At 33.5% G+C, this 26,391-nt stretch overlaps 3 protein-coding genes across 3 annotated transcripts; 1 reads left to right on the top strand and 2 right to left on the bottom strand.

The window, feature by feature from the left end:
- The first annotated feature begins 599 nt into the window (after positions 1-599).
- LOC131659136 (secreted RxLR effector protein 161-like) lies at positions 600-1,157 on the top strand. The gene has a single exon (XM_058928369.1). The coding sequence runs from the start codon at positions 600-602 to the stop codon at positions 1,155-1,157; it is 558 nt and encodes a 185-aa protein (XP_058784352.1).
- Positions 1,158-8,454: 7,297 nt separating this feature from the next.
- LOC131656784 (glutathione S-transferase F9-like) lies at positions 8,455-9,230 on the bottom strand. Its single transcript, XM_058926393.1, has 2 exons — positions 9,038-9,230; positions 8,455-8,939 (listed from the first exon to the last, which is right to left on the bottom strand). The coding sequence occupies exons 1-2, from the start codon at positions 9,228-9,230 to the stop codon at positions 8,485-8,487; spliced, it is 648 nt and encodes a 215-aa protein (XP_058782376.1). The 3' UTR covers positions 8,455-8,484.
- Positions 9,231-20,564: 11,334 nt separating this feature from the next.
- LOC131656782 (glutathione S-transferase F10-like) lies at positions 20,565-21,476 on the bottom strand. The gene is made up of 2 exons (XM_058926392.1): positions 21,284-21,476; positions 20,565-21,071 (listed from the first exon to the last, which is right to left on the bottom strand). Exons 1-2 carry the CDS (start codon positions 21,474-21,476, stop codon positions 20,617-20,619), a joined length of 648 nt encoding a protein of 215 aa, XP_058782375.1. The 3' UTR covers positions 20,565-20,616.
- Between the last annotated feature and the right edge of the window lie 4,915 nt (positions 21,477-26,391).

Below are 26,391 nucleotides of genomic sequence, written 5' to 3'. Positions count from 1 at the left end.
GGTATAGTCAACAAGAAGGTATTGACAATAATGAAACCTTTGCCCCAGTCACCAGGTTAGAATCTATCAGATTATTAATTGCTTATGCTATTCAATATAACATAACACTATATCAAATGGATGTTAAAAGTGCATTTTTAAATGATTATATTGAAGAAGGAGTGTATGTTCATCAACCCCTTGGATTTGAAGATTCAATATATCCTAGACATGTTTTTAAACTAAAGAAATCTTTATATGGACTAAAACAAGCTCCCCGAGCTTGGTACGAACGTTTAAGTTCATTCGTTCTAGATAAAGATTTCACAAGAGGAAAAGTTGATACAACACTATTTCATAAATCATTTAAGAATGATATCTTAATCTGTCAAATATATGTGGATGATATTATTTTTGGAACTTCTAATATCTCATTTGGAAGAGAATTTGCTGAGTCTATGCAGGCAGAATTTGAAATGAGCATGATGGGAAAGCGAAAACTCTTTCTGGGAATTCAAATAAATCAAACTTCTGAAGGTACTTACATACATCAAACAAAGTATGTCAAGGAACTTCTGAAGAGATTTAAGCTATCGGAAATTAAAGAAACAAAAACTCTAATGCATCTTACTTGCATTTTAGGTAAAGAGGAGGTAAGTAAAAAGGTAGACCAGAAGCTCTACAGATGTATGATTGGTTCACTACTCTACCTAACTGCATCTAGACCTGATATTCTGTTTAGTGTCTGCTTATGTGCAAGATTCCAATCAGATTCTAGAAAGTCACACTTAATTGCTGTCAAGAGAATTCTGAGGTATCTGAAAGGTACTACTAATGTTGGACTTTCTTATAGAAAATCCAAAGAGTTCAATTTAGTAGGTTATTATGATGCTGATTTTGCTGGAGACAGAGTAGAATGTAAAGGTACACCTGGAAGCTGTCAGTTTCTAGGAAATAATCTGGTCTCCTGGTACATCAAAAAGCAAGCCACAATTGCACTATCAACTACAAAAGCAGAATACGTTGCTGTTGCAGGCTGTAGCACTCAGATGCTTTGGATGAAAAGTCAGTTAGAGGATTATCACTTCTATGAGCGTAAGATTCCTATTCTCTATGATAATACTTCTGCTATATGTCTTTCTAAAGGCCTATCCTACACTCCAAAGCTAAACACATAGAAATTAAGCATCATTTCATTAGGGACTATATTCAGAAAGAGATATTAAGCTTAAACTTCACTGATACAGACCATCAATGGGCTGATGTTTTCACAAAACCTCTTTCTGAAGATAGATTCAAATTCATTCTAAAGAATATTAGTATGGAATTGTGTCCTGAATGAAATTATGATCCTGAATGAAATAATGATATGTTAAATTTTTACCCTGTGACAAAAATAAAATTAACAATCAATACACATGTATAAAGTAAGAAATAGGAGATAAAAACTATCATATAAATTTGAAGATTAGCATAAAAATGAAAATCTGAAACTAAAGTCACGTATTTATACTCACATCTAAAAAGAGGGTCAATAGATATTAATAAAATTATAACAGAATTTTTTTATTAATTTAATATTAATACAATTATTATGTTAGTAATTAGAATTGAAGAGTTTTATAAACAATAAATTCAATAAAAATGTAACGTAACTACTAAAACTAATTTATAATTATGTAAGAATTAAATTTTTAGAAAATGAATAGCATGATAAACCGTCAATTCAATGATTATTTAAAGGCAAAATTAATGAAAGGCGTTATAAAAATAATTCTCAATTAAAATATATTAGTGGTAAATAAATTATAAAAATTAATTTAAAATTATATTAGTGCTATTAACTTTTATAATTTTTATATAATAATAAACAAAAAAAATGAAATTTCATTAAAAAATAGAAAACATATCCCTATTGTACATTTCAAATTTAAAAAACTATAAAGAATAAATATTTTAATATAAATGAATAAAATAATAAATCTTTAGTATCATTTTTAAAAATAGTTTATCTACTTTAATTATTTAAAGCATCTTTTTTAGTTTCGTAAGAACATTTTTATTTTATATTATTTAATGCATATTTTTTAGTTTGGAAAAAATATTTTTATTTTATATTATTAAATTATTAAAATAAAATGCATAAGAGTTAAGAACTTTAAACTATTCTATTATTTAATCTTTAGATCCATTTTTAAATTATTATTTTTATAAAATGTTATCTACTACAATTGTTAACATATATTTTTTGATTTGAAAGATTTTTTTAAAAATTATTATCAACATGATTTTGGAAGCTTTAAAGTGCTAGGTATAAAAGTCATTTTAACAATATAAAATAAAAAGCACTATAATAATTTTATTATTTATAATAAAATATTAATGTCACTTTTATTAAAAATAATTGTAATTTAATATCTTACGAATAAAGTAGTAAAAAATTTAAAAATCTTTTATAATATTAGTTACAATTTTATTGATCATGAAAATGATTTTTTTTTAAATTTATATTTTTATATATTTTTATTATTGTAGTGTATTAATTACAATTTTAGTGGTAACCAAAATGAAAATTATTGAAAATATAATTATAAAAGTTAAGAATTAAAGTTTAAAAAATGAAAAGATATATTATTTGGTTTAGGTAATCAACTATCAAGCCATTATTAGAAAAGGCAAGCACACTTACAATATTGTCCATCCACTTTAAAAAAATTACACTACAAAAAGGATAACTTTGTCTTTTCATAAACATTGATTTATTCCACCTCCCACAACATTTCTCACCTTGCCACCTGGATTACCCAATAGATTTTAGAACACTTTTACCTATTTTTGTTTTGTCAAACACTCAAAGTTGGAGTACTTTTACCAACTTTGTCTTTTCAACTCTCTCTCTTTCTCTCTCACGAAGCTCACTCTCTCTTTCTCTCAAACACAAGCTCACTCTCTAACCATAACTCCCTCTCTCTCTTGAAGCTCACTCTAAGCAGCACTCTCTCTGAAAAACCAAGGTAAACTATCTCTATGCTCTCTCTTTGTTCCATCGTGTCTGTACTTACAAACACTTCCAACATCTTTGTCTCTCTCCCAAAGCTCACTCTCTCTCAAGCCACAACTGCATCTCTCTCTCAGGTATATTTCTTCGTCGTTTACCTCTTTTCATTTGCTTTAATGTTTTGTTGTTGCCTTTGCTTCTTCTCTTTGTTTACCGTTTTCGTGTTGCTCGCGAGTTTTATTCATGAGATTTTTCGAGCTTTGCGTTTTGGTTTGACAATGAGATTTCTTGAACTTTTCAAAGGTTTAAGCTTTGTGTTCTATGAACTTTTTTTTTTCAAAGGTTGAAGCTTTATGGTCCATGATGTTCTTTTCAAAGTTTGAAGCTTTATGTTCCATGCACCTCATTTTTTAAGTTTGAAGCTTTATGTTTGATGAACTTCATTTTCTAAGGTTGATGAACTTCATTTTTAAATGTTGAAGCTTTGTGTTCTATTAACTTCATTTACAAAGGTTAAACCTTTATGTTTTATACACTTCGTTTGCAAAGGTTGTAGCTTTATGTCACATGAACTTGCTTTAAATTGAATCGTGTTTTCGTTTTGGCTTCAAATTAAGTCGTGTTTTTTCATTTTTGCTTGCAGTTAAATATGTTTTCATTTTGATTAACAATATTACAGATCTAAGAGATGGAGAATGGGGAAGAACTAATACATTTATCATTGTTTGCCTTTCCTTTAACATTTTCATAATATATTTTGATTTGTTGTAGTGGATAACTTATTTTAACTCTATGTTTTATGCATTTTCATGTTTCTTCTAATGGTTTTTGTAGGTTCTTTTACAAACTGATTTTTATTTTACAAACCAGTTTCTTCTAATGTATGCTTAAATTCTTCAACATTTGTCGTTGTTTGGCTTAGAAATTCTGACAGTTGAAATATATTACTTATGAATTTTAATGACACTAGAAGTTTTAAATTGTAGGAACTAATGTAAAGATGGCTACAGGTTCATCTAATGTAGTGGTTCTAAAGATGGCTATAAGATGGCTACATAGTACATAATGAATCACCATTTACAATTGATAAAAAGGAAGCCAACTGTAGGACGACAGAAAATGCAGCTGACAACATTCTCATTTCTCAGTCAGTAGGTTAAGGCTTTTGGCTTGGTGATGAAAAAATGTCTCCTGATTGGAATTATGGTGCAAGATCTTCCAGCCATATTAACGATGAGCACGGGCAGAATAAGCAACAAGGTGCTCCAGGTAATTGTTTGTTTATTGAGAAACATTTGTCTGTTGAAAAAATCATTTAATAATGCATCTGGAAAAAAGAGGATATGGTGTTGTTACATTACAGTTTTTCATTTAATAAATCAGTTTTTCAAAAGCATCATATATCTTCATATTTGTACTTTATTTTTCATTATAGTTCAATTTACAAAAGCTACAATTTTGAATGACTTTTGAATTGGTCAAATCTTGGCAAGTAACTTTAAATATGGTTTACATTGATTTTGCAGACGGGCACATTATGCTATGCAATGTGAAGGAGTTTTGAAATGAATCAGACTGTACACTTTTGTAATCATGATGAGACCTAATCTATAGATTCATTAACTATTAATATAATAACCAAAACTGCTTTATTTTCAAAAAGTTTATGATATAAAGTTGTTTTGTAAATGCATTGGTCTACACAATTTTTCATTTGGGACTGCACCCAATGTGATTTGCCTCACATGCTGTCAATTTCTCATATTCAGGTATTTAATGCAAAGCAATTTCACCCATCGCGTCAGCAGCTGTCTGTCCTTCATAATATATATAATAGCTATATCCCATAAAACAGAACAACTTTGGCTGCAAATACACTCAAGGATGATGCATTTTCTTTCTAAGTTATACCATTATTTTATATAGACATTTTCTTAATGATATGATAATAAAAGTATTGTGTTGCATATTATACTTACATGATCCATGTTATTTCAAGTAATGCATATGATAATGTGTTCTGCACCTTACTTTTCTCACAGTGCCATTTAATAGTATTAATACATTTAATATGACATTTAATAGTATGCTATTTAGAAAATATTTTGGAACAAACATGGACTATTACTATTATTCATTTGGTCTAAATATTATCATAAAAAATATCTAATAATATTTTAAAATTTATAACGGGACACGATCAGTTAGATTCAAGCAAAAAAAACATTGATAAGCATTGCTTTCAACGTGTATTTAAGTACAAATTCACAATACAAAATCATTTTAATCTATGTGAACGCACGAATATCATTATTATTTATACAATTACATTTACCATTCACCATTCAATATTTATAAGTATATCTAAATAAATTATTATATATAATATCAAATAAATTTACCCGTGCGGGAGCACGGGTAGTTTACTAGTTTTTTTAATAATAATTAAAACAATTTAATTTAAAAAACAATGAGAGAATGACACATCATCTAAAAAGCTATGAGAGAATCACACATCATCCTAAATTAGAGTTTTTTCTAGAGTTGTGATTGTGATAACCTTAGATATATTGAGTAGATATTTTATTATTTTCGCTGAATAAACTTGTGACAAAAAGGAAAAGAAAAACGAATATAAAAGGGGAGTAACGTAAGGGGCGAAGAATTAGGGTATGGAAATTTGACAGTGGCGATGAGCGAGAGGGGAAGAAAGTGCTTGAAGCTGCAAGGAAGAAGGAACTAGCATGTGGATGAAATACAAATCTGAATCAAAAGGGGTTTTTATCATTTCATGATGTTCTCTTTTTATAATAGTTTTCAATCTGAATCACGTTCCTCTCCTTGAAGCTCGCATTCTCTTCCCTCTTCAAGCTCTTTCAGTTCCCAACAACCCTATGAGCCTTGTGATGATAATCTGAAGGCTCTAATGTTCTTAATTTTGCGTATTCACGTTAATGATTTTGTTATGATTTTGATGTTTTCACTATTTCTCTGGTTGAGATCTAATGTTTTTGTTGGTGTTTTAATGTTTATTTTATTCGAGTTGTTTGTGTTATGTTGTTTATTTTGTTCTACTCATCTGTGTTTTGTTATATTGTTGTTTTGGTTATTTTCAAGGTTGCGCCCCATGTGTTTGTTGAAATGCATCATAAGTATTTGCCCCTAATGTTGTTTAAAAAATCGACTATTAGGTGAGGAGTATACAACGAAAGGAGGTGTTGAGCCCGGGCGCGTGCCCTGCTTTTGTTTATTTAATTGTGACTTTTGCTTTTTCAGTTTTGGTTGCTTAAAAGCTTTTGCGATTTCAGATAATTGCAAACTTGCAATTACTGTTGTGACAATAATTGTTGTTGTTGCAGTGTGAATTATTCATAATTTTTCTTTAATATAAAGTTTGTCGCTGCTATTTTGGCATGGAGAATGACATAATGCTCCACCAAACATGAAGTAATAATGTAGAGTCCAGAAACATTTAATAAGCATTCTGCACAGAAGTAATATTATTGAATCCAGAAAAACATTTTAAGCAATCTTCACTGCAATGTGACAACATTTGAAGTTTCATAATTGGCTTGATAGGGAGTTTGCTAGTTAACATTTGAAAAATGCTTATACACATTATGATGTAGCATATTGATCGTTTATTGGTCAATTAGAGCAAAATGATGTATATCTTCTAAACTAAAATACCATATATTATTTATTTAGATTTTTATTTTAGTAAACTAACAACTTATGTACTAGTGGCCCTATCTTGGTCTACATGATAGCAATCCAAGGAATGCGGTTATTTGGAGTTCAACAATATCATTGATTTGTTTACGATAGTTAAATATATCCCTACACAACTCAACAACACAAATACACATCAACAGCTCTTTCACACACAATACCAACATATGATATGCAAAACACCAACATTGATAGAAGGGTGTTATATGACTTATATTAGTAGTATTGTTATTGATAGAGGTGATATTAGAACTTATATTATTAGTATGTTATTGGGCTTTTGTGTATTTGGGTTTTTAAGTGAACATCCATTATGGAAACTATATATGTAGTGTCTTTGACACAATCAAATGTATAAAAGAAATCAAAGTTATCTTTAAAATTCATTGCTGAAGTTTTCATATTTTACATTATTGCTAAAGGACATTATAGCGAAAAAGCTACTGCTATTATATGTAGATAGATTGTTAATGTTGTTCATATTTGTCATTTTATGGGGGGTTATGCATAGGAATCTCAAGCCAGAGAAATTCTTGTTGTCTAGTAAAGCTGAAAGTTGCCTTAAGTTTGTCTGTTTTTTATTGAAGAAGTTCTTCGATGCAAATGCGGAAAGGAAATAGATATACGGAGTGTAGGAGTAATATTATATCTCTTACTTGGTGGTGTTTCCCCATTTTGGGTTGAGACTTGGAAAGGGAATATTTGATACAATATTGAAGCAATTCAGAGCTATGAATATGAATAAATTAGAGAAACTTGCATTGAAGGCTTTCTTTCCAATTCTGAAGCAACGACTTCTTCTCAGCCATCAAATAACGCTGAGAAATAATGAAGATAATCAACAAGGGGCACCTCAATATTGAACCAACAGTCACCTATATTCTTAATTATGTAATAAAGTTTACCTATTTTAATTGTATTGCAACTTTAATTTAGTTTATTAATTTTTTAATCAAATATATAACTATTTTATTTGGATAGAAGCTTGCAAGGGACTATGATAGTATTAGGGAATGCCCATATGACAAGTAGATAGTCACTTTGAAGCTAAAGTTGATTCCATCCTCTAGAAGCATTCTCTATAGCTATAATGATACTTGTGAGTTCAGTTTGAGAAGAAGTTGTGATACCTAGATTAGCCGATAATGCTCCTAAGTAGGTGTCCAATGAGTCAAAAACTTAGCCACATTGCATGTCCATGATTCTCCAAATGATTTTTTTATCATGCATATGTTGTTAATTTGGACAAATGTGGAGCCACTTCTATTTGAATTGTGCTTGTAGAAACCAAATATATAAATCGTAACTAGATAGAACTAAAGACTGTGAACTCATCTCAAATTTTGTTCGTTAGGTTCTAAAAAATTGGCTTAATGACATTTTTGTATATGAACTCTTTCGATGTATTGTAGTCTAAGATTTAATTCATTTTCTCTCTGGGAATGCCCCAACACTGATGTCTCAATCTCTATTTTCTCTTTTAATATAACTATACACTATCATATGAAATAACTTAATAACATGTCATATACCATTTGTATAAATTTGTTCAAATATTGAAAATGACCAAACATCAAATTTTATTACTGATATCAGATTTGCAAACATAAATAGATTTGGAGCTTCCAACAACACATTGAGGAGAACAAAACCAAACTCAAAACTAAATAGAACTTCACTGCATTGCACTCTATTTTATTCTCAAAGCAAGTAACATAAATCATTGAAGAATCTCTTATTTGCTGTCTTTGCAATGTTCTTGACAAACCAAACCATTACATAGGGTAGTTATATAGTTCCAGAACCTTCTTCCAAGATGGCCTGCTACTAATATCATCCCACCAAGCACTCACATGTTTCCTCTCTCTAACCAAATTTCCTCTCCCAGTTTGATTCACCAAATAGTGACCAAATGCAAGATGACTAAGATCAGCAAGACTAAAGAAATCACCAGCCAAGTACTTTGTCTTTGACAGCCTTTCTTCATAAACATCCAACACTTTTTTGAGTTTTTCTTCACTCTCTTCAATCACTTTTTGGTCAGAAGGATTACCGAGTAATGGAGCAATCACGACATTGATGACCAACTTGAAGATTGCTGGATGAAAGTTATGAGCTTCCACTTCAAGCCATTGTTCCACAAGTCCTTTTTCTTCTATTGTCTTTCCTAACAAATCAGTCCCTTGATTCTTGTACTTTTCTGCATAGTATCTGATTATTGCTCGAGATTCTGAAATTTTTGTTTCAAATATATTAGTCTAGTACTACATTAATGTTACACAAAACAAAACAAAAAACAGAAAATAGTAAAGGGTTGAAGTAACTAACCATAGAGTATAAAATCACCATCTTGAATAAGAGGAACCTCTCCAAATGGGTGCAGTTTGAGGAAATCGGGTTGTTTGTGTTCTCCCTTGAAGAGATCAATATCAACTGTTTCAAACTCAACTTCTTTTTCAAACAGACAGGCCAACACCCTTTTCGGATTACCATAGGGTGCTCCATACACTTTAACAACCATGTTGTTTTGTAGTTGAATTTTGAGACAGTTGAATTGCTCCTTATAAAGAGGTAGTTTTTGAAGAATGTGATAGTCATGTCTTGGTGATCAGAATCTTTATATTTAGGAAAAATGAATAGTAAGATGGAAACTGTTGAGTGATTTTGCTTAAATGGCTAACACGGTTCTCACACTCATGTAGTAACTTAGACCACCTACATGGTCACGTCCATTGCGTTTATTTGCTTTCTTTAAATGGATTTTTACTTAATTTTTTATATTACTTTGTTTAGTAGAAATAATAGCATTAAATATATTAAAAATAACACAATATATGACATAAATAGTAAAATGAAAGAAAAGAAAGAAAAAATAACACAGATGAAATGAACATATTCTTATCTGGTTGATGACATTGATTGTGCATGTGCAGATAGGACAATTGAGACTATGGCTGAATGGTGTCTAAATGGTTTGTGGGAGTTATTTAAAATTTATCTCTCGATTTTTCAACCAACATAGTAAAGGGCAGGGCCGGTCCCGACTATTTAGAGGTCCAGGGCAAACAAAAAAATGGACCTCTAACAAAAAATTGACTTTTTATTCGTCTTCAAAATAAAGAAGAATCTCGGAGACATGATCAAAAATATAAAGTCTTGGTTGCTTCTAACAACAACAAAAATTTCAACGCGATAAGAAGTCGTCTACAAATCAATAGAAATTTTAAAATCGCAATATGATTAACTAAATTAAGAATGAGAATCTTTTAAGGGCAAAGCATAAATAATAATATTGAACCGCTGGGCTACATACATTAAATCGTTGGTAAATTTCGCTAAGAAATATATAATATATTTTTTCAGTATAATAATTTCTAAATAATTTTTAAAATTGAGGCCCTCATATTTGTGAGGCCCTGGGCTATGGGCCTGCTTGCCCTGGTAAAAGGAGTAGTATTCTATAAGGCACATTTATTTTATTATAATTTTTAATTCAAAAATATATCACATATTCTCTAGATTGTTATAAAAATCGAGCTGAAAATTTCCTTCGGGATAAGTTTCTATTCTCCGCACAAGCAATTTAGTTTTTATTTATAATTAAAGTGGCACATTTTTTTTTTAAAATTAGAAGTAAATTACTTTTCCCCCAAGTTTGAAAAAAAATTAAAATAACCAGGTTTAATAAAAAAATTACAGAAAAAACCAAGTTTTCGGGGTATTTACCAAACTGTCTAGGTTTGGGACCGACTGGAAGTGAATGCGCCAAATGAAATGGCGTAATAGTGTTGGAAATAGGTGAATACGCCAAACCATTTGGCACACACTAAATTAGGGTGTGTTTGCGCCAAATGGAATGGCGCATTAGGCTATCATTTTTGCCCTAATAGCTAAACCATTTGGCGCATTAGGGTCTTTCCTTTTTTTTTTCTTTTTTATTTTTTTTTAGTTAATTTATGTTAATACATATATTTTTAAAATTCCAATTTTTTTTATTAGTTAAGTTATATTTTCAAAATATTTTTTTAGTCTTAAAAATGTAGTGCACAAAACGTAAGTTGACATTTGTTAATCGAAAATGTAACATCGGTTTCAATATATTAAAGAAACGAAACATCGATTACAAATAATTAGAGAAACGATACATCGACACAATTGATTAAAGAAAATACAACAAAATGATCAATGACGTCCATCACCAAGATAGCCATCTGTTCTGCACCCTGGTCTTGTTATCACACGTTTACCGCGATCGTTGATCCCGCCGCGAATATTGGCACCACCCCTTTCCCTAGCTCTACCCCTACCCCTGCCCCTTTGTGCTTCTTGCTGGGTTTGTGTCACTGGGCCTGGAAGTGGGATGTCTCGTGGGTCGCTGTCTATGAATTCGTCCATGCCCCCATAATTTTCCGGAAAACGGCTATTGTAAAGTCGGTTACCCATCCCCTCAAACGTGTTAAGTCGTGGTGGTGGAGTGGGTTGGGAAAAGACTTCAGGTTCGTAGCATCCAGCAGCACTAGAACTACCCTGATTAAAGCCGAATTGGTTTGACGGTGTTGCATAGCCGGAGGGGGTGCCACGGTGAAAGGATTCACCATGAGGACCATCGTCGGGACTTTGATGAAGGCTTGACGATCCGGGCGAAAGGTTTTGGCCGAAAGACCTTGTTGACCCTGCAAACGATGCAAATCCAAATGGTTGTGATTGGGTCTGATATTGGTCCGCGGAATGATGGTGGTCTTCATATTCTTGTAATGGTTGAGACTGGGATTGGAAAATATTTGGTTGTCGGTAGTTGCGGGCGGAACGGGATGGAGTACTGAAAAGATTTTGTTGTTGCTGCTGGAGTTGTTGTTGTTGTAGTTGTTGTTGTTGTAGTTGTTGTTGCTGTAGTTGTTGGCGTTGTTGTTGGCGTTGTTGTTGTCGTTGTTGTTGCCGTAGTTGTTGTTGTTGTTGTTGTTCCTCTTCAGGTTGTTGTTGTTGTTGGGGTAAGATGTAGTTGTGTGCACGGGGATCAATTAAATAGAACGGAGCTGCAATAAACAAGTTAGGGGATGTAGTTGTACGATACCAACTCATGTACTCGGGGGACGGTTTCATTTCATGGTCACTGACGGGGAAGTTTATGACATATTGGCGACGGTCCTTCCACATCTGGCGGTGTTCGGGTGCAAAATCCTTCCAGTTTTGGTGTGTCCATTGATGGTTAACTCGTCTGATGTGCCACACTCCCAAGTCAACTGGAGGGTCGGGTATACGTTGACGCATTCTGAACTGTAGCATGACCCGGTCACTTTGATGCATTTCTATGATGTTGTACCGGATTAGGCAACACTTTGTGGTCCAAATTTCTGCATCCTGAGCTCTAGGCTCATATTCGCATTCGAGATACGGTCGCCATATGAACTGCATGCATAAGAGTTATACATTATTTCGGGAAAATATTTATAAAAAATACACTTATAAAAGAGAAAAAGATTAGAGATAATACCTGATGGGGTCCTAGGTGATCAATCAGCTGGCGGTATATTGTGATATTTGACCGCGGATTTGGTGTGAAATCCATTTTTTTCACACAAAATCTACAACGTAAATATAATGATTTAGTTAGAGTGGAGTAGATTGTGTAAGAAAAATATGGTATACTAAAAACTTACCTCAGTGCATACGGAAAGGTCCAACTGCCATTGTTAACCGGGGCCAGTATGGGCATCCTCCACCACCCCCACACCTGCACCAACAGGGCGCATCCATAGAATGTGCAAGAATCAGCTTTTGAGTTCTTGCACAGGGATTGGTACACCGTAGCCAGCACTCCAGACCCCTAGCTATATAGACCAACTCTAGTAAAATCCATTAGTAAACGAAGATACATAAAATTAACAGTGTTACTAGTGCTATCTGGGAACAAAACGTTTCCAATTAGCAAGAGTAGGTAGCACCTAGTTTTCTGAAGTATGGTCTCTTGGGGAGACGCATCATCCAACTGAAACCGATTATAATAAAGCCTTAACCTCTTAAGGTTAATACCTTTCCCCTAGCACCAACTTCTCCCTCTATCAAGTCTATGCCAATTGCCTGAAAGCATAAGGAATTTGCCTGCATTACACATCCATTAATTGCCTTACCGTCAACTGGAAGGCCTAGTAACATATGAACATCCTCCAGGGTGATGGTGCACTCCCCTGTTGGAAGATGGAAGGTGTGTGTCTCCGGCCTCCAGCGTTCTAGCAACACAAGAACAAATTTGTGGTCAATAGAAGACTCGGCGATGGTGCTAATCGGTCCGAAACCAGCAACAGCCAAGTAGGGTCTTATGCGGTCGTCCGGGGAGATGATCGAGTGACTACGAGTCCGAAAACATTGAGGGTTCTGAAAAAAGTATGTATGCAAAAATAATTCAGTTATTTAATCACAGACAGTTGCATGTTATTAACGTAATACTAAAATACTTACAAAGGTAGCGATATTCTCGGGGGTTCCTCTGTGTGTATCACCCATTGTTAGGAGAGACATGGTTGAAGGATGAAAATTTGGAATTTGATTGCAAAAGGATTGTTGTGAGAGTAGATGAGTGAAAGTGGTGCGAAATCTGCAGAGTCCTAAGTGGTTTATATACTCATGAGGCAAAAACGGTAACAAGCTGCATGCTGGACATGTCAACACATCCATAGTTGCTAGGTGTTGCTTCTGCAGAAATTGTTGGCATGCATGCAGCCTAACTTTCGGTGACAAGACATGGTGACATGCATGCAGCTCAGAACTAGGTGCCAGCTAGGGTAGCATGCAGTAGTAGGAGGAATCGTGCTAGGAATCTTATCAGGAATCTTATCAGGAATCGTTTCAGAAATTGTTTCAGACGCATGCTAGGTTACAGTAACTCGTTTCGGACGCATGCAGGTGGGGACCATGTGGGGCCAGGAGGGGTCCACATATAATACATATGCGCCAAATGATTTGGCTTTTTTTTGAAATTCCTTCAAATGCGCCAAACCATTTGGCGCCTTCCAGTTTTTGAAAAGCACTAATGCGCCATTTCATTTGGCGCATTAGTAGGACCATTTTTTTTCAAAATTAGGGTTTACGTTTTTTTTCTTGTAGATGAAACCCTAGATGAAACCCTAATTGTGATACAGACCTAAGGCAAGGCGTCCGTCCCTCTATAAATCAGGGTTTCTTGTGTGCATTAGTACACACAAAAAATGAGATCTCGAATAAGGCCATATAGCACGCACCGGACTTCTGAGCCTCTACCACCTGTGAGGCGTTTGGACTATCAACCGGACTTTCGTCGAAGGAACGGATACGTTATTTTCTCTGCCGTCAAACCCCCCATACAAGTAATGTTTTGGAATATCCATTCCATGGACCAGCTTAAGAGAACCATCCTTAGGTTTTTGGACGGGGAGTACAGTCCAGGCGAACAAATCAGATCTATCAAGAGACTTAGAACAAGGGGTGGCGTTTTTCTTGAAAGACAGCGTTGGTGGGAGACTATGGAAGACGACATCCAATGCACTCGAATGATGGAGGACAGAGAAGACATTGTTTTAACCATTGTAATAGCCTAGACGCCGCAGTTTCTTTATCATTTCAGTAAATTCTGTACCATTCAATTAAATGCTCTTAGCATATTTCAATGAAATGATTTTTTATTGTTACAAAGTTTCCAATTATTATTTAAGTTAATAATAATTAACAAAAAAATTTCCCTCCGTATTTCACCCGCTATAAATAGAGGTGTGTGTGTGGAGTTGAAGTACTAACTCTTCTTTCATTCTTACTGCAAACACTAAAAAATGAACTCAGTTTGGGCTGTGGTCTTTTTTGAGGAAGGTAGTCACATGCGGGTTTGCCTTAACCCCCATTGGAATTTCCAGAGAATTGTTAGAGCCATCAACAATGGGTTTCGTCAACTAGATGGTCCAACCAGGAAAGTTAGACAGATAGATTACCGATGTCCATACATTACGTTGACGGATAATAACCCTGAAGGCACGTACATGTATTATTGGGATCGTGTGAAAGACGATGTGGACGTGGATCTAATGTTTTGGACACACAGTGGAGAAGTTAACCGAGGCGTTGAAAATCCCCTCGTTCTTGCAGTGATACTTGGGTAGTTTAGATTAAGTGTTGTTTTATTTGTTGCAATGAGTGAGCGTGTACTACCAGTTGTTCTGTGTTATTTACTATTTTGCAATGTAATATCGTGATTCACCGGTTGTTTTGTGTTGTCAACGCCGGATCATTGAATTAAAATAAATGTGGTTGTTGTGTTAGTTGTAATATATATATATATATATATATATATATATATATATATATATATATATATATATATATATAATTATATATAAATGTGGTTGTTGTTGTGTTAGATGTAATATATATATATATATATATATATATATATATATATATATATATATATATAGTTATATATAATTATATATTTACCGGTTGATAATATATATAATTAATAATATATATACATAATTATTAATTATATATATAATTGAATTTATATATACAGTAAAATATAATTATTAATTAAAATATATATATTTATTAATTAAAATATATATACATAATTATTAATATATATATATATATATATATATATATATATATATATATATATATGTATATATATATATATATATATATATATATATATATGTATATATATATATATATATATATATATATATATATATATATATATATATATATATATATATATATATATATATATATATATATATATATATATATATATATATATATATATAGACCTAGATCAGTGTGCGTCTGTCTTTTGAGTTGCCAACGCCGGATCATTTAATTAAAATAAATGTGGTTGTTGTGTTAGGTGTGGTTGTTAAACATCAATTACGCTAACAGATATATACAATTGAATTTATATATATACATAATTATTAATTATATATATAATTGATAATATATATAATTAATAATATATATACATAATTATTAATTATATATATAATTGAATTTATATATACAGTAAAATATAATTATTAATTAAAATATATATACATAATTATTAAAATATGTTTATATATATATATATATATATATATATATATATATATATATATATATATATATATATATATATATATATACAGACCTAGATCAGTGTGGTTGTCTGTCTTTTATAATCAATTCGGAATCTTGTGGCAGACCTAGATCAATGTGCGTCTGTCTTTTATAATCAATTCGGAATCTTGTGGCAGACCTAGATCAGTGTATCTGTCTTTTATAATCAATTCGGAATCTTGGGACAGCCCTATATCAGCGTGTCTGTGTGTTGAGACAATTCAAAGCTGTAAGAACCACCATATATAAGACAACCAATGTTTTCTAAACATTACAACTCACACCAGCAATTTTGCCTAATCTGACTTGATCTTACAACACCCACACACTTCCCCGTCGAAATGACTTCATCTACCCAGTACCTTGTGCATGCCCATCTAAACGGTGAGACTTACTCTCATGAAATAGCCGGTTTTGTGATGAGAAACACTCAGGTTATTCCATTTTTGCTAAGCAAAAGAGCAAACTTTTGTACTTCATTCAGCGACTATACGCTAAGATTGCAATGGGTCCTATTGCAAATGTTTTTTACAAATGTCCCTCTTTCAATGACGACAACACCGTCAAGTTTTATGAGATGGAGATTGCCACTGACGAAGACCTGCAAGATATGTTTACTACCCACGAATACTCTGGCTTGGATTCCATCGAGTTGTACGTTACTCTACAGGTTGGGACACAAGAAACTCATGTTGTCCAGTCACAAGTTATAGACCCACTAGTCAACGAGCAAGAAGAAGTTGATGTTATAGACGAGGAAGAATAAGATCTGGAAACTGAATTTGACGACATGGTCAACGAGGAATCCGACGACGAGCAACAAACGTTGGTGCCTCCAGCTCATGTGTACGCACCTCCAGCACATATGAGTAACCTGAACCTGGAAGGTGACGAACCATCATCCGACATCTTCTTCACACCGTACATCCAAACTGACGATGAATTAAAGGAAGGAGACAAGTTTCCCTCTAAGGAGGCTTGTCTTAGAACAATAAAAAAATGGCACATGGCGCACAACGTTGATTTTGAAGTAGATCGTTCAAACCTGGAACGGTATGTAATCACTTGTAAGAATCCAGAGTGTGGCTTCAGACTGTTGGCTTCTTATAGGAAGAGAAGTAATGCATGGAAAATAGGGTCGATTACGCAGCAACACACGTGTGTCAACCCTAACACTTCCCAGGATCATACAAAACTCAATGCCGATCTCATCTGTCAGGAGATCTTGCCTCTAATAAGCTCTGATCCGTCTCTGAAGGTCAAAAATATTATCTCGCATATCGTTACAACCTTCAACTACACTCCATCTTACAAAAAGGCGTGGGTTGCAAAAACAAAGGCAATTGAGACAGTCTACGGCAACTGGGAGGAGTCATACAAAATTCTTCCCCGATACCTCAATGCGCTACATAGTTACGCACCTGGCACTGTTACTATTCTAGAGACACTGCCCGCGCATGCCCCGGATGGAAACCCTGTCCAAGGAAACGGAATATTCCATCGGCTTTTTTGGGCGTTCAAACCTTGCGTACGAGGATTTGCACATTGTAAACCCATACTTCAAATTGATGGGACATGGTTGTACGGCAAATACAAAGGAACCATGCTCATGGCGGTTGCACAAGACGGGAACAACAACATATTTCCAGTGGCGTTTGCAATCGTCAAAGGTGAAACTGTGGCGGCTTGGAGTTTCTTTCTAAGGAACCTCCGAGAACATTTTGCTCCTCAGCCTGACATATGTTTAATCTCTGATAGGCACGCTTCCATAGAGAGTTCTTATAATAATCCAGCAAACGGATGGCATGACCCCCCTTCAAAACACGTCTATTGTATTCCCCACATCGCCCAGAACTTCATGCGGGAGATCAAGGACAAACATTTAAGAAAGGCCTTGGTCAATGCTGGTTATGCATTGACCCAACCCACATTCCAGCATTATCGGAGTGAGATTGTAATGACAAATCCAGAGGCGGGTAGTTGGGTAGATAACCTTTCTAGGGAGAAATGGACAAGGGCTTACGACAAGGGCGTGCGATGGGGCCATATGACGACAAATCTCGTGGAATCCATGAATGGCGTTTTCAAAGGCATTCGTAACCTTCCAATCACAACACTAGTGGAGGCTACATACTTTAGGATGACTTCACTCTTCTCAACGAGAGGCAGGAAATGGGGTGATGTTAGGCAATCTGGTCAACTATTAAGTGATAGTTGCATGAAATTTATGCAACAACAATCGGCAAAAGCAAACACTCATCAAGTAACTTCTTTCGACCGATTCAATCGCACGTTCAGTGTGCGCGAGACAATTGACCACAATGAGGGATTGCCAAGACAACAATATAGGGTTCTTCTGGACGAAGATTGGTGCGACTGTGGAAGGTTTCAAGCTTTTCGTATGCCTTGCTCGCACGTCATAGCTGCATGTGCGTATGCGCACCGCGACGCTAAATCACTACTGTCTCCGATTTACAAGACTCAGACATTGCTCAGAGTTTACAGTGCTGCGTTTCTAGTGGTAGCCAAGGAGGATTACTGGCCTGAGTATGATGGAGAGGTAGTTTGGCATAACGACGCAATGCGGCGATAGAAAAAGGGTCGTCCCAATAGTACACGGATTAGAATCGAAATGGACGTCCACAACAAAATGGAACGAAAATGCAGCATTTGTCGTCAAGTGGGGCACAATAGAAAAAGATGCCCTAATCGTGGCGCGACCTCGTCGCAAGTTTAATATAATCTGTATTTTTTTTACGACAATGTATCAGTTTCTCTTACCACCTCTTGTAACCGTTCATCGGTCTTTCATCAATAAATTATGCTTTAGTGAAAAACCGATATCGATAACGCAAACATTATTTAGGGTTAGTGATAATTTTACAAACTCGATTTATCAGACGTTTTTACGAAAATAAAAGACCGGAATAAAAAACGGTGCGCAAAAATACCCGAAACGGGTTAATTTTGAAAAAAATAAAGGCACAACACATAGGAGCCAAATGAAATGGCGCCTATGTGTTAAAGCTTGGCCTAATGCGCCAAATCAAATGGCTCACAATTTTTTGCCCTAATTTTTATGCATTTGTGCCAAATGGTTTGGTATGTAACCTATGCATGCGCCATTTCATTTGACGCATTCACTTCCAGTCGGTCCCAAACCTAGACAGTTTGGTAAATACCCCGAAAACTTGGTTTTTTCTGTAATTTTTTTATTAAACCTGGTTATTTAAATTATTTTTCCCCAAGTTTATAAGAACTACTGGAAGGAAATGTTACCAAAGTTTTGTATATAAAGCTCTACAGTTTTTCATTTTTGCCCTAGACCTAATTTATTTTTCGGTCTCCAAATTCTATTTAGTGCTATTCTTGCTGTCGTTGATTTTGTTGTTGTTGCTAGAATAGTTTCTTGATGTTGTCATCCAAGACAAAAATGCAATGATTTAATACTTGTCTTGCTGCCACTATTGAGAAATACATTTTATATATATATATATATATATATATATATATATATATATATATATATATATATATATATATATATATATATATATATATATATATATATATATATATATATATATATATATATATATATATAACTCCCAAAACAATCATCTTCGGACAGTTTGTAATGATCTAATCCTTGTAATAACATTGATGAAATCATCTCCATCAAATCCCAAACAAATACCGCATTCAAGATTAAAGACCTTGGCAATGTCATATTTTCTTAGTCATTGAGTTCTTAGATCCAATCTTGGCATCACCATTTTCCAAGAAAAAATAAGCCTTAAAGCTCCTACACGATACTAGTCTTCTTGTTGCAAAACCTACCTCTACTCCTATGGTCACGAAGACTCGCAAGTTCATCACCTTTTATGGTTTCATTGCCACTAATCCTGTTGAATATAGGCGCTTGATTGGCATATTTCTCTACTTAACAACTACTAAACCATATCTATGTTATTTGATCCAATAATTTAGAAAATTCATGTCTTCACCAACTATTGTTCATTTTAAGACTTATTATTTCCCTCTTATTCTAAACTACTACTCAAGGCCTTTAGTGACTCTAATTTGGTCTCCTTCATTGTAAATCACAATGCTTAACCTACTTGTTAACTGATTTGCATGTGTCTTTCATCATGACTCTTGCTATTCTATATTGTGACAACCAGTTGGCGCCCGACACATTGCAACAACCGTTACTTTCCATGAAAAAACAAGACATACAGAAATGGACTGTTACATGGTTAGGGAGAAGCTTATTGCTAAGTTGTTTAAGTTGTTATACCTATTACAATTAGCTGACATCGTGACAAAGCAATTGGATCCGCTTGCGATTTCAACCATTTTGTCCAAGCTTGGAATTTTGAGAAACTACACTTTAGCATCCGGGAGCGTATTGAAGGATTGTTAAACTATATAAGTGTTTTCTGTTTATGATATAACTGTTTTAGGTTGTTATGCTAGTTACGACAATTATATTTCGTTTCTTGTGATCCAAGTCACTCCGGTGGGATAAATTTTAATCTTATCAAAACATCAAATTTTATTACTTAATAAGGAATAAGGAAAACATAAATAAATTTGAAGCTTCTAAGCTCAAACAACACATTGACAAGAACAAAACCAAACTCGAAAGTAAATAGATCATCAGTACATTGCGCTCGATCGCCTCTATTTTATTCTCAAAGCAAGTAACATAAATCATTGAAGAATCTCTTATTAGGTGTCTTTGCAATGTTGCTCATAAACCAAATCAAACCGAACCGTTACACAGGTTTGTCATATAACTCGAGAACCTTCTTCCAAGATGGCCTGCTACTAATATCATCCCACCAAGCACTCAAATGTTTCCTCTCTTTAACCAAATTTCCTCTCCCAGTTTTATTCACCAAATAGTGACCAGGTGCAAGATGGCTAAGATCAGCAAGACTGAAGAAATCACCAGCCAAGTACTTTGTCTTTGATAGTCTTTCTTCATAAATATCCAACACTTTTTTGATCTTTTCATCACTCTCTTCAATTACGTTTTGGTCAACAGGATTACCCATTAATGGAGCAAGCATAATATTGGTGATCAACTTGTATATTGGTGGCTGAAAGTTATGAGCTTCCACTTCAAGCCATTGTTCGATAAGTCCTCTTTCTTCTATTGTCTTGCCTAACAAATCAGTTCCTTGGTTCTTGTACTTTTCTGCATAGTATCTGATTATTGCTCGAGATTCTGAAATATTTGTTTCAAATATTATTAGTGTATTAGTATGAAAATATAGCATACAAATATGAGACACAGACACTCAACACGACCCTGACACTGACACGGCGACACCGGTAATAATTAAAAAAAAAAAAGAAAGTAAATTGAACGTAAATACATGTGTCGGTACAAGTGTCTGGCATCGAAACGGACAAAAGTACAAAGGGGATGTAACTAACCGTAGAGGGTAAAATCACCATCTTGAATAAGAGGAAGCTCTCCAAAAGGCTGAAGTTTGAGGAAATCGGGATGTTTGTGCTCTCCCTTGAAGATATTGATATCAACTGTTTCAAACTCTACTTCTTTTTCAAAGAGACACACCAACACCCTTTTCGGATTACCATAGTTTGGACCATACACTTTGACAACCATGTTGTTTTGTAGTTGAATTTTGAGATTGAGTTGCTCCTTATAAAGAGGTGGTTTCAAGAATGTGATAGTCATGTCTTGGTCATCAGAATCGTTATAGTTTGGAAAAATAATTAGTAAGATCTTAAATGGCTTTAAAGTGATGAATTACATGGCTCACACGGTTCTCACACGTAGTAACTTACTGAGACCACTTACATTCCATGGCTACGTACATCCATTCCATTTATTTGCTTTCTCAATATGGGTTTTTACTTAATTTTATAAATGACTTTATTACTATTGTTTAGAAAAATTAAAATCATTAAATATTTTTAAATAACACAATATATGACATAAATAGGTAAAATACAAGAAAAGAAAAAACACAGATGCAGATATTCTTGTATGATTGATGACAATGGTTTTGCATGTGGTGATAGGTCAATTGAGACAATGGCTGAATTATAGATTTTTTTACTAATATGTCACACTATTGAAAATAATACATTAAAATACCACACTTTTTTAAAAGAAAAAAAACTCTAAAATATCATTTTTTCCTTCACAGGTTCGTCCATTCAATGGCTGAACCAAAACTAAAAAAATTTATTTTTATAGGATCATCCATACATCGGACGAATGCTTGAAAAATTTCAAAATTACATAATGCTTTTTAAGTCGGTTAAATAGGAAATCTGATTTAAAAAGTGCATAATTTGAAATTTCCACTTGTTAAGTCAGATATCCTATTTAAAAAAAAAAAGTGCCATTTTAAAATTACAAAATTTTTATTATCGGTTCAGCGAAAAGTGCCATTTAAAAAAAAAAAAATTCATAGTATGGCATTTTGGTTTATTATTCTCAATAGTGTGATATATTAGGAAAAAAAAATTCCTAAATAGTGGCTTATGTTTTTAGATTGCCTCCTCATGCATGGGATACTAAAGTTTTTAAGATTATTGGGTCAAAGTTTCGTCACTCACTGATGGTTGATCTAGCTACAAGAAATTGCTTGTGATTTGAGTTTGGTCCATTTTGTATTAATTATATAATTTTAAATTATGAAACAAATATAAAACAATATTTATTAAAAATTCAAAATAATATTTTTAATTTGTTTATATTTGTTTTAAATATTATATTTGATAATTAATTATATATACAAGAAATAGTTAAATAAATGTATAAAAATTATATATATATATATATATATATATATATATATATATATATATATATATATATATATATATATATATATATATATATATATATATATATATATATATATATATATATATATATATATATATATATATATATATATATATGAAAAGAATATTCTTCCTATTGAGTTGATTACAAATTCTGCGCCTATTAGATATGTTAGAAGGTTTCAGCCAATTAGGTTTGTTGTATGGGCATCTATACTATTTGAGTGTAAGAAGGTTGGATATTCATTTTACTCATTTCACATACTTATTAATAAGATTTATCTGGTTGTTGTATTTTATGATCAGAATAAGCATTTGAGCATTTGCTTAGATCCACATTGGAATTTCAGAATAGTGATTGAAGTCATCAACACAATTTTGACTATTAGGTTGTCGAACTAGAAAGATAAGAAAATAAAAATATCGTTGTCCACACCTGGATGTGATAGAGAGTAGAATTTACTATTTAGTATTTAGATTTATTAAGAATTTATATAAGTACTAGTTTTATTTGTATTGTTATTTATTTGGGCCTTTATTAATATTTGGGCTTTTAGTTTGTTACCCAATAGTAACATTATATATTGTAGTCTCATGGAGACATTAAGGTATCAATGAAAACAAATGAAGTTTATTTTCTTAGTCTAGTTTTATTGTCTCTTTTAGTTTACAGCTTTTATTAGTTTTGTTAGGGTTCCAATCCAACTTCCTAACATTGGTGCTTTCATTCTTGAACTTCAATCCTTCCATGGCATATTCATATTCCCATACTTTCATTCCTCCATCACCATTTTATCATTCCTCCATTTCTCCTTATTATTCTACAGTTACATCCACACCACCTATATCATCTAACCCATATCTACCACCCATAAACTCATACCCTCCATGTTACTATTCATTCTCAAATCCTCCATTTTCAACATTCACTCCACACCAACAACAACACGTAGATTATTCTCCGCCTCAACCTCAAAATTTCTTCTCACAACCCGAAACACTTCAACAATTAGAAACAATCAAACAATATTTGGTTGAAACTCATGAGATCTCAAACAAATATAGAGAAGAGTTGAAAGAACAAATTCAAAATTTGAGTTATTCTTTCAAAAATTCCTCACAAAAGCTCTCTGAATCTTTGAAAAGGTCACGAGAAAAACTCAAGGAAAAATATGCATTCAAGAGTACTGTAGAAAAACAGACAGAAGAACAAAAAGAAAGAGAAAATACTGGTTCGCAGGTAATTTTTCCGACGAAATTTTCAACTCCGGTAACATTGATAACGTCATCTTCAGCCAAACCTTCCGGATCTGTAGCAACACTTGTGTCCTCTCCTCTAGCGAAGCAAATAATTCCAAAGTCACCACCAGCCCAACCAGAATCAAAGTCAGATCTGAAATCACTATATCTCTCATGGAAACCATCACTTCAAACATTATCAGTACAACCAACATCTTTATTTTTAGTTTTGGCTCCGCCATGGTTTCCACTACCTTCAAAGCCATCTGACAATAGACCGTCGCGACTAAATTTTATAATATTTGTTTTTGATCCCGGCGGCCATGGACACGCTGCTTCTTCTCCGCTTCCGGCTAGAGTTTCAGTGGGGAGAATGGATATGTTTGAAATAGAAGAAAGAAACGTTTTATTTTTCTCTCTCCTGGGTTTTATTTCAATTGAAAAGATCCCAGCCTTACAATGAAAAGCCAATCCGTGTAAGGTATTAAAGTTCAATCATATATTGACACGTGTTTAGATTTTAACTTTAAAAAAAAAAAAAATTCCAATGGTCCTTTCTTTTGCTTTATTCCCTCATTTTGTGCTGATACACTTCTCTCACATGCTTTCCATAAACCACTTTTTCTCCCACTCAAAATATTCCTCCACCATCCACACAAAAGACAAAACATGTGTCATTTTTTTTTTCACCACAAAGTCTTTTCTCCAAATTCTCATTTACCCACTAATTCCTTCCCACGTAATTTTTTTTTCAAACCCACAATTTAAGTGTCACATGAGTCAATTCTCTTCATTTTGCTAGGTCAAAGTTTGGACAAAAAAAAATTGCATGTAATCGGGTATAAAATTTCATGTTAATTTTAGAACCTTGAGGACAAGGTTCAAGTGGACCCCGCGGCAATGATAGAGAGTAGAATTTACTATTTAGTATTTAGATTTATTAAGAATTTATATAAGTACTAGTTTTATTTGTATTGTTATTTATTTGGGCCTTTATTAATATTTGGGCTTTTAGTTTGTTACCCAATAGTAACATTATATATTGTAGTCTCATGGAGACATTAAGGTATCAATGAAAACAAATGAAGTTTATTTTCTTAGTCTAGTTTTATTGTCTCTTTTAGTTTACAGCTTTTATTAGTTTTGTTAGGGTTCCAATCCAACTTCCTAACAGGATGATTTCCCAGATGGTACCTACTTATATAAATGGTGTCGTGTACATAATCATTTAGATGTGCATTGTATGTTTGAAACATAGAAGGGGAGTAAACAAAAGGGTTGAAGATCTACTTTATTTTATGTGTTGTTTTTTTTTTTTTTTGTAAGCAAGAAATATATTAATGGGAGAACTAAGGGTTCTCCAACCTTGATACACAAGATCGGAATAAATCCGACAAAAAAGAGAATATTACAAACCAATTACAATTACGATACAAAAGATAGTGGATCTTTACAAAAATCGTAAAAGTTACAATTGGAGTGAGTAATATTACCAAAAGAAGACCACCTCCACATCAAAAACTTGATTTTCCACACTATATCATTTATATTCCAAACCTCATTTTTAAAGCAAAAGTCATTCCTTGTCAACCAAATAATCCAACAAGTGGCCAACCAAAACACCCCCAATTTACCTTCTTTAATTTTTTTCAAGCGACTCATGGCATACCATTCCATAAAAAGCGGAATGCACTCATTCTCCTTCCAACCCGGATAATCCACCCACTCACCAATATCTTTCCAAACAAGTTTAATTACATAACAATTGAAGAAAATATGGTCTCTATCTTCCAAATGCACCCCACAAAAGACACAATTTAAATTAGAAGTAGGAAAAGAAATACCTCTAACTTTTAGGAGATCTTTGGTTGGAAGCCTATTAACAAAAAGTCTCCATGCAAATGCTTTAATTTTAAAAGGGATCTCCATCTTCCAAATAATTTCCAACGCCTCATCGAATCTATTTATGGGACCAAAAGGAATTCGCCGGAAAGCATACCGAAGGTAACATGATGCTACCGAAAAAGTCTTATCCGCCTCAATGTTCCAACACACGGCATCCTTTTCCGAATTGCAACCCACAAAATTTTCCAACAAGTTCCTTAGAGACAAAAGCTTAGATAATAACCCCGCCTCAACCGCTTCAACCAAAGAAATGCCCAAATCCCCCCATTTCCAAACACCGTCACTCCACCCTCCCATCGCCGCTACGGAAACATTTTTCAACAAAGAAATCTCAAAAAGTTCTGGGAAAACCTCCGACAAACAAACATTATTTAACCAACAAACATCCCAAAACGGAGTGTTGAAACCATTGCCCACAATAAAACAACTATTCTCAATAAAGGGGTCTTTATGAAAAGAAGAAGATTTACCAACCTTTAGCAAGTCACGCCACCAAATTGAAGAAGAGGAATTTGTTTTATGACTCCCGCCACCAAAAAGATGCAAATTTAAATCTCCATATCGCGCCTTCAAAACAT

Source organism: Vicia villosa, linkage group LG3, assembly GCF_029867415.1.
Source record: "Vicia villosa cultivar HV-30 ecotype Madison, WI linkage group LG3, Vvil1.0, whole genome shotgun sequence".
NCBI classification, from domain to species: Eukaryota; Viridiplantae; Streptophyta; class Magnoliopsida; order Fabales; family Fabaceae; genus Vicia; species Vicia villosa.
Note: the sequence above shows the minus strand (reverse complement) of the source record. Positions and strands in the feature narration are given on the sequence as shown.